Source organism: Engystomops pustulosus, chromosome 1 (assembly GCF_040894005.1).
Source record: "Engystomops pustulosus chromosome 1, aEngPut4.maternal, whole genome shotgun sequence".
NCBI lineage: Eukaryota > Metazoa > Chordata > Amphibia > Anura > Leptodactylidae > Engystomops > Engystomops pustulosus.
Window position 1 is genome coordinate 27,479,745 of NC_092411.1, and position 16,821 is coordinate 27,496,565.

The window sequence follows — 16,821 nt, forward strand, 5'->3', positions numbered from 1 at the left end:
GATGAGTGGACCCTTGAAAATTTGGGTTCGTAAAAGTTCAGGCTAATCTGAATTTTAAAATCCTGTTCCGTTCCTGGTTCATGTACCGAACCGGGACACCAAACAGGAACATCTGTTTAAGTCGCCAGTGACATCTAAACGCTAAGGAATTCACGTCTTTGATCGTGTGCTTTAACCATGGTAGTTTAGCCGGATCAAGCCCAGGCCCACCGACTTCAAAGAAGTTTGGGATCAGTTTGGTTCGGGTCCGCTCATAACTAGTTACCATCTGTTATGTTCCTTTCCTTTATAGCAGAAGAGAAAGCCCATAATACTCCTCTTTGTAGAGAGGAAATCAGTACTGACAAAGGAGGGGGCAAATAACTGAGCACTTCTGCCCCAGCCTTTCTGCGATCAATAGGGTTCTCAGTAACCAGACCCCTACCATTCAAAACTTGTGATATGTTCTTAACATGTCGAATTTTAATCGAAATTTGACTACACCCCTATGAACTGGACATTTCAGAAGTTCGGAAGGTTGGAGATGTCTCATGCTCTAGGTGGTCATCATTATAATTCTATGCATTCCATCATTTCCTCAATAACATTAATGAAGGACTAAGTGTCCATGAGCACTTCCTTCTAACTTGTGCATGTCCTCCACATTTTCCTGTCTTCTTCAGTTTTTAGAAGGAACAATCCAAAATCTGGACTACGGTGTAAAGATTTCGGGTAGCAGACATATAGGACTTTCATAAATTTATAGAGGTGATCATAATGAGAATTTAGCTGCAAACACAGTCCATAGTCAGGTGCTGCACACTTTTTGGATTAAGGCAAAAATTTTTTTAATAATTCTGCACTGCCCCTTTAAATTAGGACAATTTTCCCACCATTGCTTAGTTTTAATTATTTATAGTTAAAGGAAATCTGTGAGCAGTTATAACCATACAAAGCTGAAAATGGTTTTAGGTAGTAGCCCTGGAGATCTGGGTAGCCATAACTTTGTGTGTGTTGTTATAGACAGTAAGACCAGAGGCATAACCAGAAAAGGCTGGGCCCCATAGCAGGTTTCAGAATGGGGCCCCCCTTCCAACTTAAAAAATATACATATTTGTATACTCACATATGTGAGTTACAATCACACAATTATCTACTCATGTGCACACATATAGAGCCTGTACACAAAAATATAGTGCCATATACATACATACAACATATATACACACATACAGTATATATACAGACCATACACCTTATACACATACAGCACATACACATCACATATATGTTATATACATATTATGCTGTAGCATAATGTAAATAGGTGTACATCCTCCACTCTTTAGTGAGTCAGGTCAGATGAAGGGGCCCCCTAATACTGTGGGCCCCATAGCAGTTGCTATGGCTGCTACCACTGTAGTTATGCCCCTTAGTAAGACTTTGAAATGTTACTTTATATTCCAGATTTGTAGCGGAACTTGGAATGTGTGAGATCTCTTCACTAAGCACAACGTAAAATATCTACAAGATTTATAAGCCAAACCGGTTGAAGACTGTATGTAAATGACTGGATCTAGAATCTTTAGGACTCTGGTTTTTGAAATACATGGAAATCTTCATTTTGAAAAATCTAGCTTACCATGGAAGCAAAAGTGACACCAACTTTAAATATATTTATACCAAAGGCTAAAATGACACTGTCAAACCCACCACCTCACTAACTACATGGAACATTAGTGCATTGTGGGATGTTTATCCCCTTCCCATTCCATAATTTTGGTTTGATCATCAACTCATTTGTTAAAAGAAGGCTGTGCCATTCACTGCAGATCCTTACATAAGGAGAGTACATCCAGTCAGAATTTGAGTAAAGGTCCCCGAAATACAAAATTTGCCCCTTCTCATTGTGGAAATGTTGGGCACTTGCCATTGAGTCAGCCACCATCAATGGATCCCATGTCACATTTTTGTTTACTTTCATAAAATCCCTTCATTGGTTAGTAAAATATTTTCAGCTTAACAGCTTTATGATTGGCCAGTTATAACGTTAACTAGTTTAGGTGTTTCCCGTTTATGTAGCGGTGATTTCTTGATTTTTACACCAATGTAATGTGTCCTGCACACGATCATGTACAGTATGTGAATATGGGCCCATATTTCGGCCTGGCCTAGGGACTGCACACTTGCATTGTTTCAAAACATGATACAAGGACTTCTCGTCTGCTGGCTGGACTGTAACAGTTAATACATTTCTGTCACTTTGGTCCGGGGCGGCAGACAAGAAGCACTTGCATCATATTTTGAAATAATGTTCAGACTACCGTCCTCTACAAGGTGTGCAGTCCATGGGGCCAGGCCGACATATGGCTTGTATCCACACACCGCACATGTTCTACACGAAGCCTAACTGTATGAGGACTTGTATTTATTGCACTATTCTGGATACACACATATCATTAATGAACATTCATCAGTACTTTGTGGGAGGGAATAAAACAAAAAACTTTACTGATTTTGCAATTTATCCCAATGTGATAGAATAATAGTGATTAATATCAATTATGTAGAATTTTTATGGTTTATCTTTTTTTTAGCATAATTGATGTACAGGACCTGTTACTTTTTTTTTTCCTTTGGTGACGGTGGAAGTTAATAAGAATTTTTGGTCACTCAAAGAAAATCTATCATCAAAACCCATCATGATAAACCAGGGACACTTACTCATAAATCCAGGCACCGGGACTGTAGTAATCTTCTTATATTTATTATACATGGCCTCTGTCCTTCTAAACTCAACTTTTAGAATTATTCTAAAGAGTGTGAAGGGCTTTGGGGGGGGGGGGCGTTTCCAGAGCCCCTTCATGTGCCCCCCCCCTGTGTGTTAAAACTCCATGCTGGCATGGGATTACAACAAAGAGAGGGAGGGGAAAGATAGGGAGGGGGCTCTAGTAACACCACCCAAAGCCCTTCTGGCTCATCAGATTATTTTTAAAAGCTGATATTAGAAAGAAGGAGGCCATGGATAACAAATATAAGAAGATTACCACAGTCACGGTGCCAGGATCGTGAATCATTATTATTATTATTATTGTTAATGGGGTTATTGAAAATAAGTAATATTTTCATGTGCCCCCATAGCCCAGAAATAATATAAAATGTATTTAACTTATTTCCAATGCTGCTTTTACCACTATGCTAACCCTAACTCGAGCTTCTGACAAAAAAATAGGACTGTTCCAGGTTTTTTCCATTCTGACAATGAAAGATCACTCAGACAAAATCCCACTTATCTAACAGATATAAACATCCATGCAACAAAGACATAAACTTCCATAAAGGATAAGCATTTTCTCTTCTCCTACAACTCTATGGAATCTTGGGAGAGACATTGTATAGACATCTAACATGTTTTTGAGAATTGCAGTGATCCTATTTAGAGATGAGCCAACCATATGGTGGTGCTCGGCCGCCTGATCCAGATATTTTGCTGGATTGGTGGCCAATCTGGAAAATTAAAGTCCCTTTCTACTAGCAATGGCTGTGGTCGGCCATGGGGGCTGTTTGGCCACCAATCCGGCAATGTGTCCACGTTAAGCATTCAAGCAGCGAAACTGACCATTGGGCCCTCTCATCTCTATTTGTATTACATTGTCGTGGACTATGCATCAAAACTTACTAGGGATATCACTTCTTTACCTCACTGTAGTGACTAAATGCGGTAACAGTATAAAGTATGATCACAACGGTCTGGCTAACACACAACTGCTCATTCAATTTCTACAATTTAGAGAAGGACAGGAGCTGCGTGACCACAGCATCATTCGAAGAGATCCCTCATTATATACTTTTATGACCAATCCTGTTGACATTAGTCAAATAATTTAATACCATAAGAAATATCAACTTTTATGTGAAAGCAGAGGTTACCAAATCATTCCCTTCTCTGCCACTACTCAGCACTCAGGCTACTGCTTTCTTCATGCTCTCAGCAGTTTCTATTTTTTACCTCGCACATTCCCTGAGGCTGACCATCGGAACTGAACTGATAAGCTGAGTTCAGTTCCAGTTGCTCAGCATTTGGGCTGGACACGTTCCAGCCAGTACCCGCTGTGAGTGCGATGCAAGTTGGGTGCATCACTCATTTATGCTATGTGCCCATGAGCGTGTGCTTCACATGACTGCAAACCAGGGGAAGTTTGTGATCCATTGGAGATGGGAAGGGTGAGCGTTCTTCATTCCTCCCATCTCCACAAGGAGCCAATAAGCCGTGCCTCTATATGAGCAGAAGTATTAAAGAAGATCCCGGCACTCGTCAGCTCAATGCAAAACAGATTTTATTGTAAGTACAACTTACAACATGCTGGGCAGGGTGACCAATCAATGGGAACGCGTTTTCGGCTCCACACACGAGCCTTTATCAACCACATTTAATCACCGGACAAAACAAACTTAAATACAAAATGATACACTAAGCCCTGCCCACCGACGTCACATCCTACCGGAATCCTCCGTGGTGTGACGTCGTGGCTTCAGGTATTTTCCTCATTCTGGTTGCGCTTCTGAAAGAGAGATAAAAACAAAATAAGCTATGCATATGGACAAGATTAACAACAGGTAGAAGGATATAAGTTAAGTTACAGATGGTGATTATGAGAAAAAACTTAGATCGTAATCGCGATTTAACCCTCGCGGTTCCAAAGTCCCCAGAGTGTGTATCCAGTACGCCTCACGGCGACGAAGAAGATTTTTAATATTTCCCCCTCTTCGGGGAACTTCGATCTGCTCGACCACTTGAAATTTAAGCTGAGATATGGAGTGCTTCCTCTCATGGAAGTGGTACGGGATGGGTAATAGCCTATTGTTGCATCTGATTGTCGATTTATGTTTGTTGATACGGGTTTTAACAGGTTGTATCGTTTCCCCTATGTACAAATACCCACAGGGGCATTTGATAGAATAGATCACATTTTGTGAATTACACGTATAATATCCCTGTAACTTGAAAGGTTGTCCAGTGTGAGGATGATACAATGTATCTCCACGGAGTACGTTGGTACACTCGGAGCAGTTCAAGCATGGAAAAGTGCCTTTCTTCTGTGTCGCTAGGAATATTTGTTTAGGTAATCTTTGTATGCTACCTGTGTCAGCTCGTATCAATCTGTTATGTAAGTTTGGAGCTTTTTTATTACAAATTAAAGGTGAATTCTGAAACTCCTCTACGTCGGGATATGATGTACGAAGAATGTGCCAATGTTTCCTGATTACGGTGTCAATATTTCTGTTTAGGGGGTGAAATTGGTGACTGAACGTGATCCTCTTCTGTGCTTGTACCCTAGGTCTAGTGGTACCTGCAACTGCTGAGTCCCTCACCTCCTTCAGTAGATGTATAGGGTAACCTCTGTCACGGAACCTGGACTCCATCTCATCTAATCTCTCTTCTCTCGTATTCCTATCTGATACAATCCTACAGACCCTTTGGAACTGAGATTTGGGCACAGATTTCTTGGTGGCATAAGGATGGTTGCTGCGATAGTGTAAAACACTATTTCTATCTGTTGTTTTTCTATAGAGGTCTGTACCCAAAGTTCCATCTATTCTTTTATAAACCACTGTATCCAGTTGTACTTACAATAAAATCTGTTTTGCATTGAGCTGACGAGTGCCGGGATCTTCTTTAATACTTATCTAGGCACATGCCCTACCCGGAGCACCGTCCCTATACGGAGTGCTGTCCATCTGCTATCTTACTTCGTTTATCTATATGAGCAGAAGCTGAACCAGCTCTATTTTACATCATGACTACGTATAATGAAAGTCAATGACAGCCATGAGCCAGCCAAGGCTTGTGCGGCCAGTTACACTCGCCAAAAATGGTCATGTGCATGAGGCTTTACTCAACCATATGAAAGGTTTATAATGTTCTGTTTAATGAGCTGGAAAGTTGGAAAAAAAATCCAGTGATGGTGAAATTGATAGAAAAAATCTCAAGTTGAGTAACTATTTGCAGGCTTTCTCTGTAGGGTCAGTATGGTAACAAAATGTCTTTGCCTCGCAACATTCTGTCACCCATAAGTTTTCATAATTCAGTTTGTGAATATGGTGTTTTTTAAGCGACGAACTGATGTTTTTATTTATATCGTTTTGAGAACAATACAATCTTTTGATCACTTTGTATGCAATATTTTTTTGGTTGCAATGGCAAAAAAAGCAGTAATGTGATTTTTTTTTTCCATTATCAAGATTTTATCTTTAGTCAAGACATTTATCTGTGTCTTTTTTGTTTTGTCCGGGTTTTTGGCTTCTTCTGGAAGTCTTCTTCTGGAACCCCTTCTAAACTCTTACCTATGCACAGAACTAGAGTTTATTTGTGGAAAACTTTTTTATACATCCAATCTGGATTCTAAAGATGTATCTGGTTCAGCATTGAAATAGGCTGGAGATGTGAACTTTGCTAGGCAAGTGGAAAAGTTGCCAATTTTGGCACAGATATGTAAACGAGGCAAAAAAGTAGCAAATTTAAAAGGGAAATAAAAAAAAACTTAAGATACATGATTCCATATATGTTTGTTTTCAGAGACAAGAAATGTGGGATACAAATAGCTAATATATTTATAACTTTATTTTGCACCAATTGCAGCAATTAATGGAGGTATAACAGCTATATAATACAGCAAACACCTGCCCTGTATGTAATGAGCTCAGTCTATGAACTCTCTCCATACACCTTTTATTTTAGTAATGATATATTGATATATAGATGTATATATAGATATATTATGTATATACATATAGCGTATATAATGTATAATATATATTCATTATGCATGAAGGGTTTAAAGGGAGAATGGATTAAACAGAGACAACTTCCAGCTGCCTGGCACACTCAAACGTTCCCTGTCAGGTGCTGGCACAGGGTGGGTGTACCAGGCGGCCAGAAGTTGTCGGAGCCAATGTGCTGTGCCCCTGTAAACAAACAGGAGCACGGCACAGAAGGGAGGTGGTGCGGGACACTGGGAGTACCGGAAAAGGTAAGTGGTGTTTCATTTATTTTGTACAGAAACCTCCCTACCCCCCTCCCCACCGGCCAATTTGAGATTTTTTTTAAGATCTCTGACAACTCCTTTAACATATTATTCAGGGACTTCTATCCATGGAAAAATGATAAAGTTTAGGGTGAAAAGAAGTTTATGCAACCAAGAGGCTTGCATGTATAAGTTACACAGTGGATCCACCCATTTTCTTTACATGAAGCAGAAGTGGGTCAACATCTCCTGTTTTTAAAATCTGTATAAATTGTAGTATTTGATGGAAAGTGATTCTGTGAAGTTCTGCTCAGCCTATTTTTCAGATTTCAGTTGCAAATCTTAGACAATTATATTTCTATGTAGCCAGAAGGAAATGATGTATTTGAAAGCAATCTATCTATCACTTTTTTTGCACATTACAACTGGAGTGCTGCCTAACTTCTTGGAATATATCATTGGAGGATCCGTGGCCCGATCCTATTGTGCTTGCACCCGCCATTACTCTGTTGTTTGGTGTGCCGTTCTCATTTTCCTAAAGTATCTATCTATCTATCTATCTATCTATCTATCTATCTATCTATCTATCTATCTATCTATCCTTCTATCTATTATTCATCCATTGATCCTCTATTTATCGATCTATATATTATCCTACTTACCTATTAATCTATCATGTTTTGCAACCCAGTGAGTGAAATCAAATAAAGTGCCTAAATATCTGAAATTGTTCAATATATTTTCCCCTTAATGTCCATATTTGTCTTCTCTTGTAGTGAATATTCATTTTATCTTAGAAGATGTTTTTAGTTTTAGTAGTGCTGCTTACCTTTTTTTTTAATTTTTTTTATATATTAAAACCATCCTATTTTCCAACAGGGAAGAAGAACTCTATTCTCCAGCAACGATTTCAAAAGGACCTCAACACAGGAGTATTCAACAACCAGGAGAGCGAGATACTGAAGCAGATTGTGAAACAAGACCGGGAGATGATAGAAGGGATTCCCTCAGTTAGCTACCAACAAATGCCAGCTCTCAATTCTAGTACCAACACATCGCTGAGAATGAGGACCCAGTCTCCACCTGTTTATACTACAAACAGTCTTTCTCATGGAAACCTACAGTCTCCAACACCAAGTCCACAGACACCACAGCAAGCTGCTATGTTCTCACCGTCCTTTACTTCAGCTGTGGGTAGTCCCTCTGTACAGAGTCCTTTGGCAGGCCGAACATTTCATTATGGTTCCCCAACTGCATCACAGTTATCTCTAATGCAACAACAGCAACAGCAACAGCAGCAACAACAACAGTCAGCGTCTGGAGCAACGCTGATCAATGAAGTTCATAAGAGCACCCAAGCTCTACCAAACTCTAATCTAACAAGAGATGTGAGGCCTCTCTCTGCTTCACAGCCTTCCTTACCCCATGAAGTTTCTACTCTTGTGGTAAAGCCACATCCAACTGTAGGGGAGTCATTGGCGTCCCTGCCTCAGCCCGTATCAAATGTGCAAGCTACAGGTGCTCAATCGGGAAGTCGGAGCAATGTCCCTCCACGGGTTGCCCTATTCCGCCAGATGTCTTCTGGAGCTCTACCTCCAGCAAGAGCTGGTGCTCCAACTCCACCATCAACATCAGCTCCAGTGTCTAGTAAGGATTCCACCTCCACGGGACCAACTACAGAAACGGACACAGACAAACCACGTTATGCTTCAAATTTATGATGCCTCTTATCTGTACATATGAACAGCACTGTAATAAACTGAAACCATCCCAAAAAAGACTTTTTAAAATCTATAGAATCCTAATATCTATATCAAGAAATATTTTAGATGGCGCAATCATACAAAAAGAATGTAAAAATAAAAACTATACATAAATATATATATATAAACTCTTTAGCACTAAAACTTCCATGCATATAAATTCATATACATATGTGTGTCTTCCTTTACTTTAAACATTAAAAACTTTTTTTTGTAACTTTTTTTCTTTGAGTACACATTTCCAAATCATTTCTGCTTAATATCCTTAATTACAAAGAGGAGATCCAATATACTTGTAACCAGCGACTCATCTGCCCTACTTATCATTTTCTTTTATTTCTTTCATTTTGTGTATTTTACCATGAGAGATAATGGAGTATTGCTTTTACGTTGCTCTATGGGCCTAGCCAAGAGGTGACGACCCAGGCTCTTAAACTTGTCGCGCTCCAATGGTCACGTGGATGATGAGACCATCATGTTTTCCCCAGCCAACACGGGGATCATCTAGTCTTGGGCTACATGAGGAGGATGAGGCAGGAACAGCCACTGACTGAACTTGTGGAAGTGCCTGTTGACCCTGTTGAGGAGCAAAGGTGTAATTTTGGGGAAGCTCCCCCACAGTATCGGAGAGTGGTAGTTACTACTGTGAGCAATGTGTGGAGTAGAAAGTCAACAAAGGCACTTCCACCACATCTTCAGTCATCTGCCACTCTTGCCTTATCCTCCTCTTGCGGCACCTCAGGTAACCCCCACCACCACCAAAAATTCACTTGTAAACTACAGGTCCCCGGTACAAAAAAGGTTGGGAACCACTACTATAGTTGATGTTTCCTGGTGGGGGTCCATCTAACATATTTTGCACTCCTTTGTTTTGTAGCTTTATTTAATCTAAGTTTTTACATTATCTGCTTCCATGACACATAGATCACTTTGTTTTGGATCTTTCCTTCCACTTTCCATGCCATTATGAGAATTATGAATTTATATTACAGATTCAAGTTATACTTTTGCAGCCATTGCTTTCCTGTATTTTGATCTCATTGGATTTATTACAATGACATGTTTTCTTTAAGACCAGATCCTCATTGCAAAGACTAAATCTGCATGTCCTATGTATATACGATATTTCCACTGCAAAAATGTGAACCGATTTTTGCTGTCTTTTAATTAACCTCACAGTTTTTTTTCCCATTTGACCATCAATAATACCAATGTCTATTGCATGGCTTCTAGTGAAGCGGAATCTAATTGGATCAACTTTAGGGATAGCAGAAAAAAAATGTATAATCTCAAGGTCTTTGAGAATGTAATGAAACACTTTTTCTTGCCTGAACAAATTCTAGAACACTGGTTGTTTGTGGGCTTCTTGTGATCCATACTCTGCATCAATACATCCCTTCATTGTGTCTTCAAGGCCTAGACGTTCTGCTCGTGTTGGTTTTAAAAAAAAAATATGACTTCATTTTGTTGTCCAGATTCGCACGGTTTGCTCTGTGGTTAATGTAAAGGATCCTTATATCCTAAGGCATGTAGTATAAAAGTTTAGCCAATAGTTTAATAAATTTATAAAAAAATTGTATTTTTTAATAAATAGAGGTGGGTCAGTCAGGAGAGAAAAGCAGTGGGCTCAACTGTTTTGTGAACGCCAAATCTAATGTTTAGACCTTAAATTCGTCTTGTGATTTAGGTGACTTCATCCATTAGGAATCATTGGTGCCTAAACTCGTCAAGAAACTCATCGGCCATCGTGAGGACGGTTTGACGATTTTAGTACTAAGTCATATCTATATATTATGTATACATATGTTCATTACTCAATACAAGCCTGACGCGTGATTAGATCACAACTGCCGTAGAACCTTATCTGAAGGCTGTATATAGTAAGCTATATGTGTAAGGGTGTTACAGAAGACAAAGCTTTATTGACGACCATGTGCAATGTTCTATGACAAGGTTCTGCTAATACACTTGTATGCCTTCTACTGAGATTACTAAAACAAATCACAGATTCTTCTGAAAGACTGTTGAGTTGCTAGAAAAGTTAAAGAAGAAGAAGTTTTTATTGTTATAAGACAATTAAAGGATTTCCTCTAGAAACCACACCATATTGTCCATGGACTGTGGCCAATATTGTAGCTCAGCATCTTTTTAAAGAGGACCCTCCACCACCTCCACCATTTCTTTGTGAATTCATAAATTGGAATTTTGCCAGTAACTAGAGATAAGTGATTCAAGTGGGTTCAAGTGTGCACCACCCAACCCAGACATATTGGCTGGTAGCTAGGGGCGTTAATTTGGTGGATACGCTTCTTGCCAGCCAATCCCACAATATGTCCGGGTCATGCACGGCGCACTCAAACCGAACGGGATGTTCAGGCCCGCTCATCTCTATCAGTAGCTTACCGTTTACAAGCAATCAGTTTAAACTTGTTACTGTCAAATGGGCAGTCCTAGCAGACATCCTAACACCATCCATCAAACACAAGAGAGCCTGATTAGCATATTACATGCTGGAACTAACATCACTAATAACTGGCACATGGTACAAAAATTTTTAACTGCCCTTGGATCAATAGCTTGGATGCAATGGTGGCAGCGTGGAAAAGTTCTCTATAAAAAAATGTTGTAACTCCAGACATAGTTTATGGCTCTCTATTATATAACCCTTTTAAAGGGTAATCTTAATCTTGAGACAGTTGCAAAGGATTACAAAATTATGGTTGCGTTCTTCCAAAAAGAGCTCCCTACTTGTTCATTGGTCAAGTGTAATATTGTAGCTCCGACGCCTTGTACAAGAGTGGACCTGTACTGCAAATTACACAGAATAAAAAGTACCCACCATGCACTTGTTCCCCATAGCAGGGGTGAGGAATCTTCCAGGCAGTGGAGGATTAAAAATGCTATGGGTCCTGGGTTGTATGAGAATTGTGTGCCCCCCTCCTCCACAAATCTAATTTTATTTAATGGTTTGACATTTACTGCCTGTAAACGGTACCAGAATATACAGTACCAGAACCAAGCTTCTTAGTAAAGAAGGATGATCCCTTCGGTGTCTTTCGTTAATGTTTAAGAAACCTTGAAGGAACTTTAAAAGTTTTGAAAGTGCTCTTAAATACATGGGTGTTGAAAGCTGGCACTCATGTATGTGGAATTTAGGGCTGGAGCTTCCTCTCCACCAATTAATGGTATTTCCTCAATATAAGTCCTATATAGCATGTCCATTTTATATTGGTGGGGATCCAACTCCTTCTCAGTGGGCTGGATTTAAGACACCTTGTCACTCCAGCAAGTACCACATCTACCAGGAACAGCCACAATCCTGTGTATGGCACTGTGCTTGGGTAAACAATCAATGAGACATTGGTCCAATGGTCATCCTTATGGGTTTTGAGAGTTGGACCCCCACAGTTCCAAAAAAACACTTTAAGACCTCATGAATAGAAAAAAAAAGTCAAGATATAAAGTGGAGATATTGGGGCATATTTATCAGCGTATGATAGCCCCGCCGCTGCTTCTTCGCAACGGCATACATCAAGAGGCTTCTGCCTCTTGATGTATCGGGGCAGCCGGCTGCGCAGCGTTTGTCCTACGCCAGGCAGGGCCTGCAGCGAGTGCGCCGAAGGTGGCGTGAAGGTGGCGGATCGGGGCAAATAATCGCAAGTGCTAGCAATAAGCTAGCATTTGCGATTATTTCAGGGCCTCTGATAAATATGCCCGATTGTATGTAACAATGTTTCATTCTTTTAGAGAAAATAAGAATGCAACATAATGCTGTGATTGGTTATTCCTGGAAACTTTAGCACTTTGCAGCTGTATTGATTTTATACCGTTCCTTTATATGTATTAGTTTTTCTTTCTTCTTCTTGTTTTTTTTTTTCCTTTTGAATTTTATTTTTGAGTATTAAAAAAATTTTCAATTTGTCACAAATGTCGCTGATGAACCATTATGCAGCCTCATATTAAATAACTGGCATGGTGAAGGGTTCAGAAGATGGTTAGACTAATTCTATAACTGTCATGGGTGAATATAGATTATTTTTCCCTAGAATTGTCTTGGTTATGTTATTATTTATTTAAGTTTGGTATTGAATTATATTTTGTCAAATTACGAATTTGTCCTTCCTAACCTTTCCTTATGTCCCTGTAAAACCGCTTCTAAAGAGCATCATTTTTGTGTACTCTGCCATAAGACTATATATGCGTCTATATGTCTTTAGCTGTCGGCTGTGTTGTAAATTCCAGCTTTTTAAGGGTTTTTTAGAACGTTGCTAAACTGTATTGAATTTGTTTTATGAGAGTCCCAAACCAAATTCTACCGAAAGTAAAGGTGGGCTCATCTGTACAAACACGTCTCTTTACAGTAATCCTGGTCATGGGTTACTATATTTTTATAATGAAGACTTCTAGTAGGTAAGCCATACTCAGAACTGAGCAAACCGCAGATGAGATTGAGTTGATGACATCACAGCGCCAATGACTGTCGAGTCTGCTGTAAATTATATAAACTGATACCTATGTTTTATAATCTTTGGCCAGTTAGATTATTCACAATGCTCCGGTGAAGGAATGGGATATTTTTAAATCTTCTTTGGTCTTAGGCCTTATGCACATAGACTTTAGGTCACATGCTGCCCTCTGTCGATGGGCTAGCAATGGCATGCGCAGTGAACATTATGGCATGGGGGTGAGCTTTAAATAAAAGTTCTTCCTGGTATTCGCGGTCACATGGTATATCATGTGATTTCTTTCCACAAATCAACAGCTCCGAAAAAGGGTCATGTAATGAATTCCATTTTTTGAGCCATTTTGGGCTCAAATCATCATGAGCTTATGACTTTCTGCATCACATGATGGATCATGATGATCATATGATTCTTCTCAATTCAAAGAATCATCTAAGATTTGCTTTGCTGAAGCTTTGTCAAAAAACCAAGACCCAATGTATTCAATCCAAACCCTAAAAATTGGTAAATAACCCTAAACTATTAGTCCTCTAAATCACTGATAACTACTATTTTTTAAAACTTTTTTCTATTTTCCTTTGTCCCCTCCACCCTCCCTAAGATCTAGAATGAATGACCACAATAGCTACGAGATATTTTATAAAATTCATCTGAATTGAAGCAGCAATTCGTCCCTCTCTAGAAAACCCAATATATCCTTTCGTGATTGCCAAATAATTTCATTGGCACTTGTGAGATATAATTTCACCTGTTGTGGCGCTGTAGGGAAATGTAAAGCTGATTATATGATTAGCTTAAAACTGAGTACCCCAAAAATTGTTACTATGTGTCTTGGGGTCTAATATAACAACATAGGTTTGTTCTTCTAAACTATGCACTTGGGAAATCCTATAATTGGTTGCACTGAAAAATAATGTGAGATAAAACAATGAGCCATGTAATCGGGTATAAGCAGATATTTAATTTATATATGCGATATAGTTTAAGCTTATGTTTTATTATTTTAGTATCATTCGCTGACTGCCTATCACATTATGTTACTGATTGACTTGTAATTTATAAAGTTTCTCCTCCATCCTTCACCCAGATCGAAAAATTAGGAGACAACAAGCAATGATTCAAACCTAGGATCTTGGCGTTGCAAGTCAAGTCAATAATTTTCTGATCCGTTGCTTAGCAAATTTTTGGGAAAATCTTCCTAGCAAAAATGGAAATAAACATATACTTACCTCTTCAGAGAGCCTTGACACTTCCTGGATTGGCTATTTGTCCTCCAATGCTAACGGACCCATTGAGCCAGAAGTGATGATGTAGAGTACATTGTGGGTGTGATGTCAGGGAAAATAGCTGGTCAGCGGCCATGTTTGAGACCAGGGTTCAGACATTGTAAGTTTACATTTTCAAAGAAGTTCCTTCACAGCTCAGCGACTTGTCTAATACAGCTGAATCCCATTGACTTTATCGAGGCTCGAGACTAGACAGCCTGGATCACAGCAAAAACTAAGATGACTTGAAAAGATTTTGGGTCTCAGCTCCGTAAACAATAAAACTTTCTTTTATTGAAACATATTAAAAAGTGGGCGACATAACTATCCCTACTAAACAGCTGACGCGTTTCGGGCAAAAGATAAATCACATGCCCTTAGTAGGGCTAAGGTCTAATAGCTACTAGCTATTGATATTTCTTTTGCCTAAAACGCGTCATCGTCATGTTAAGCTTTAGTTCACACTTGCATTGCGGGAAACAAATAAACAGAAGGTCTTTGGTTCTTTCTGTTCCCCATGTACAGAAGTCTATGCTTCCGGTATTTATAGTGAAAAACAAGATGCAGTCTGCTACGTTATTTTTTTGTCCTATGGAAGGTTTATCTATATGTTCAACAACACAAGTGTGAACATAGCCTTAGAGAATAGGAAGAACTGAGGTCATGTAGTCATTTGTGTAGAGTGAGGTTCTAGTCAGTGGTTGACTCCAATTCACAGAAAAATAAAAACACCTACGAGATTCATAAGCCCGTTGAACACTTGAATTAATGATAAATATATAGATCTACTGAGCACATGCTTAATAACATGCAAATACATTAGCATTTTCATAATGCCGACTGTTTTAAGGTTTTATTTATAAATTTCCCCTAACAAATGGAAAAATATCCATGTGGATGCTGTGCGAGTAGGAATGAGTCACCGTAGATTGTCAAAAAGACCCATCTTATTATTAGCGAGAATCGGAAAGCCTTAAGATTGTTTTTTTTCCTTATTATTTTTTTCCTAACACCTACTACACCCCTCCCCTTCAAAGATTGCTGACGCAGCATATCTAGTGCAAAACCAGAGATTTAATAGACCTATAATCATAGTGTCCTATTTCTGCCAACATTTCAGAATTTTAAGTATGCTTTACGTGAAAACAATGGGTGATTTCAGCATGGCTGGATGCAAACTCAAAAGAAAGTCATTTAGTCATTGAACAAACAATATCCTATATTTGTGGGTGTAATTTGTTGGTACAGATGTCACCTAAAATGCACTTAGTTTCACACTAAAAATTTTTAGTGTGTCTGATTTTAACAGTCGTACATAAAATGCAAGACAAAGGTTGACTTTAACTAAAAGGGCTGTGCCTTATACGCCATAATCTAGTTGTATTGTATATTTTGAATGCCTCTTTTTACATACTTTTGCAGGTTTGTGGATATTTCATTTTTTCTCATCACGTAAGACATTTGCTGTGGGTTTAGCATCACGATTCGGTCTCCACGCACTGATATTAACCCCGAGAGCTTCTCTCTAATGCCTCTCTAAGCTATACAGGCTTATTTTCATTCTCTTCTAACCTGAAGCATGAGACGATAGCACCAAAATATAGCCAAAAAATATAAGAAGCAAGGAATTCTATAGCTTGCCGTGTAAAGCTATTGAAAGTTGTCCATCCCCAACAATTTGAGGAGGACCAGTTGATCATCTAATGTCAATGCTACTTCTTCCCCCTTTGCTTTAAGCCAATATCAGAGAAGATGGCTGTTTGGGGGAGGGGTTGTTGTTGAAAGAACTTAGCTTATGGTAAGATGAATTTCCGCATATGTATCACTTGTCAAGTCAAGTTTTGTGGTCAATTGTTTTTGCTGTTTTTAAAGTGGATATTCAAATCGTTCAATCTGAGGGGAGTGTGGGAAGTATGCAAGACGAAGGAAGGACCTACATCTTCTGTATGTATGATTTTATATTTTAGAATTTAATGATCAGTAAATTCAAACAGATCCACTTGTGACTGAAGTGATTGGAGACACTAAAATATATTTTTAGTTTATACTAAATATATATTTTTCCCAAAATTTAACAAGGGTTAAGAAGATAATTCACACTTGGCTTTACCAACACCTGATTGACAGTCTTCGGCCTTAGCCCGGACCTAAGGTAGAGTTTACATAGATTGTTAGGATCAGATTTTGACTCCCACCTTCAAATTCAATACAAAAATGACCCTGCTTTTTGCTACAGTCAAGACTAGAAAGAGGTAGCATCTGGCATCATTCCACATGCTTATCAAGAAGACCACATTTTTATGATGTGCACTAGGGTCCTAGTGTA

At 38.9% G+C, this 16,821-nt stretch overlaps 1 protein-coding gene across 2 annotated transcripts in view; it reads left to right on the forward strand.

The window, feature by feature from the left end:
* Positions 1-12,635, forward strand: part of HCN1 (hyperpolarization activated cyclic nucleotide gated potassium channel 1) — a 240,335-nt gene extending 227,700 nt beyond the window's left edge. Inside the window, exon 8 of one of the 2 annotated variants that reach the window (XM_072136373.1) lies at positions 7,884-12,634. In XM_072136373.1, coding sequence (XP_071992474.1) covers positions 7,884-8,725 — 842 coding nt within the window. In that variant the 3' untranslated portion in view covers positions 8,726-12,634. Of the gene's footprint in view, positions 1-7,883 lie in introns of both variants that reach the window. The other variant, XM_072136382.1, reaches the window with a different exon arrangement.
* Positions 12,636-16,821: the final 4,186 nt, after the last annotated feature.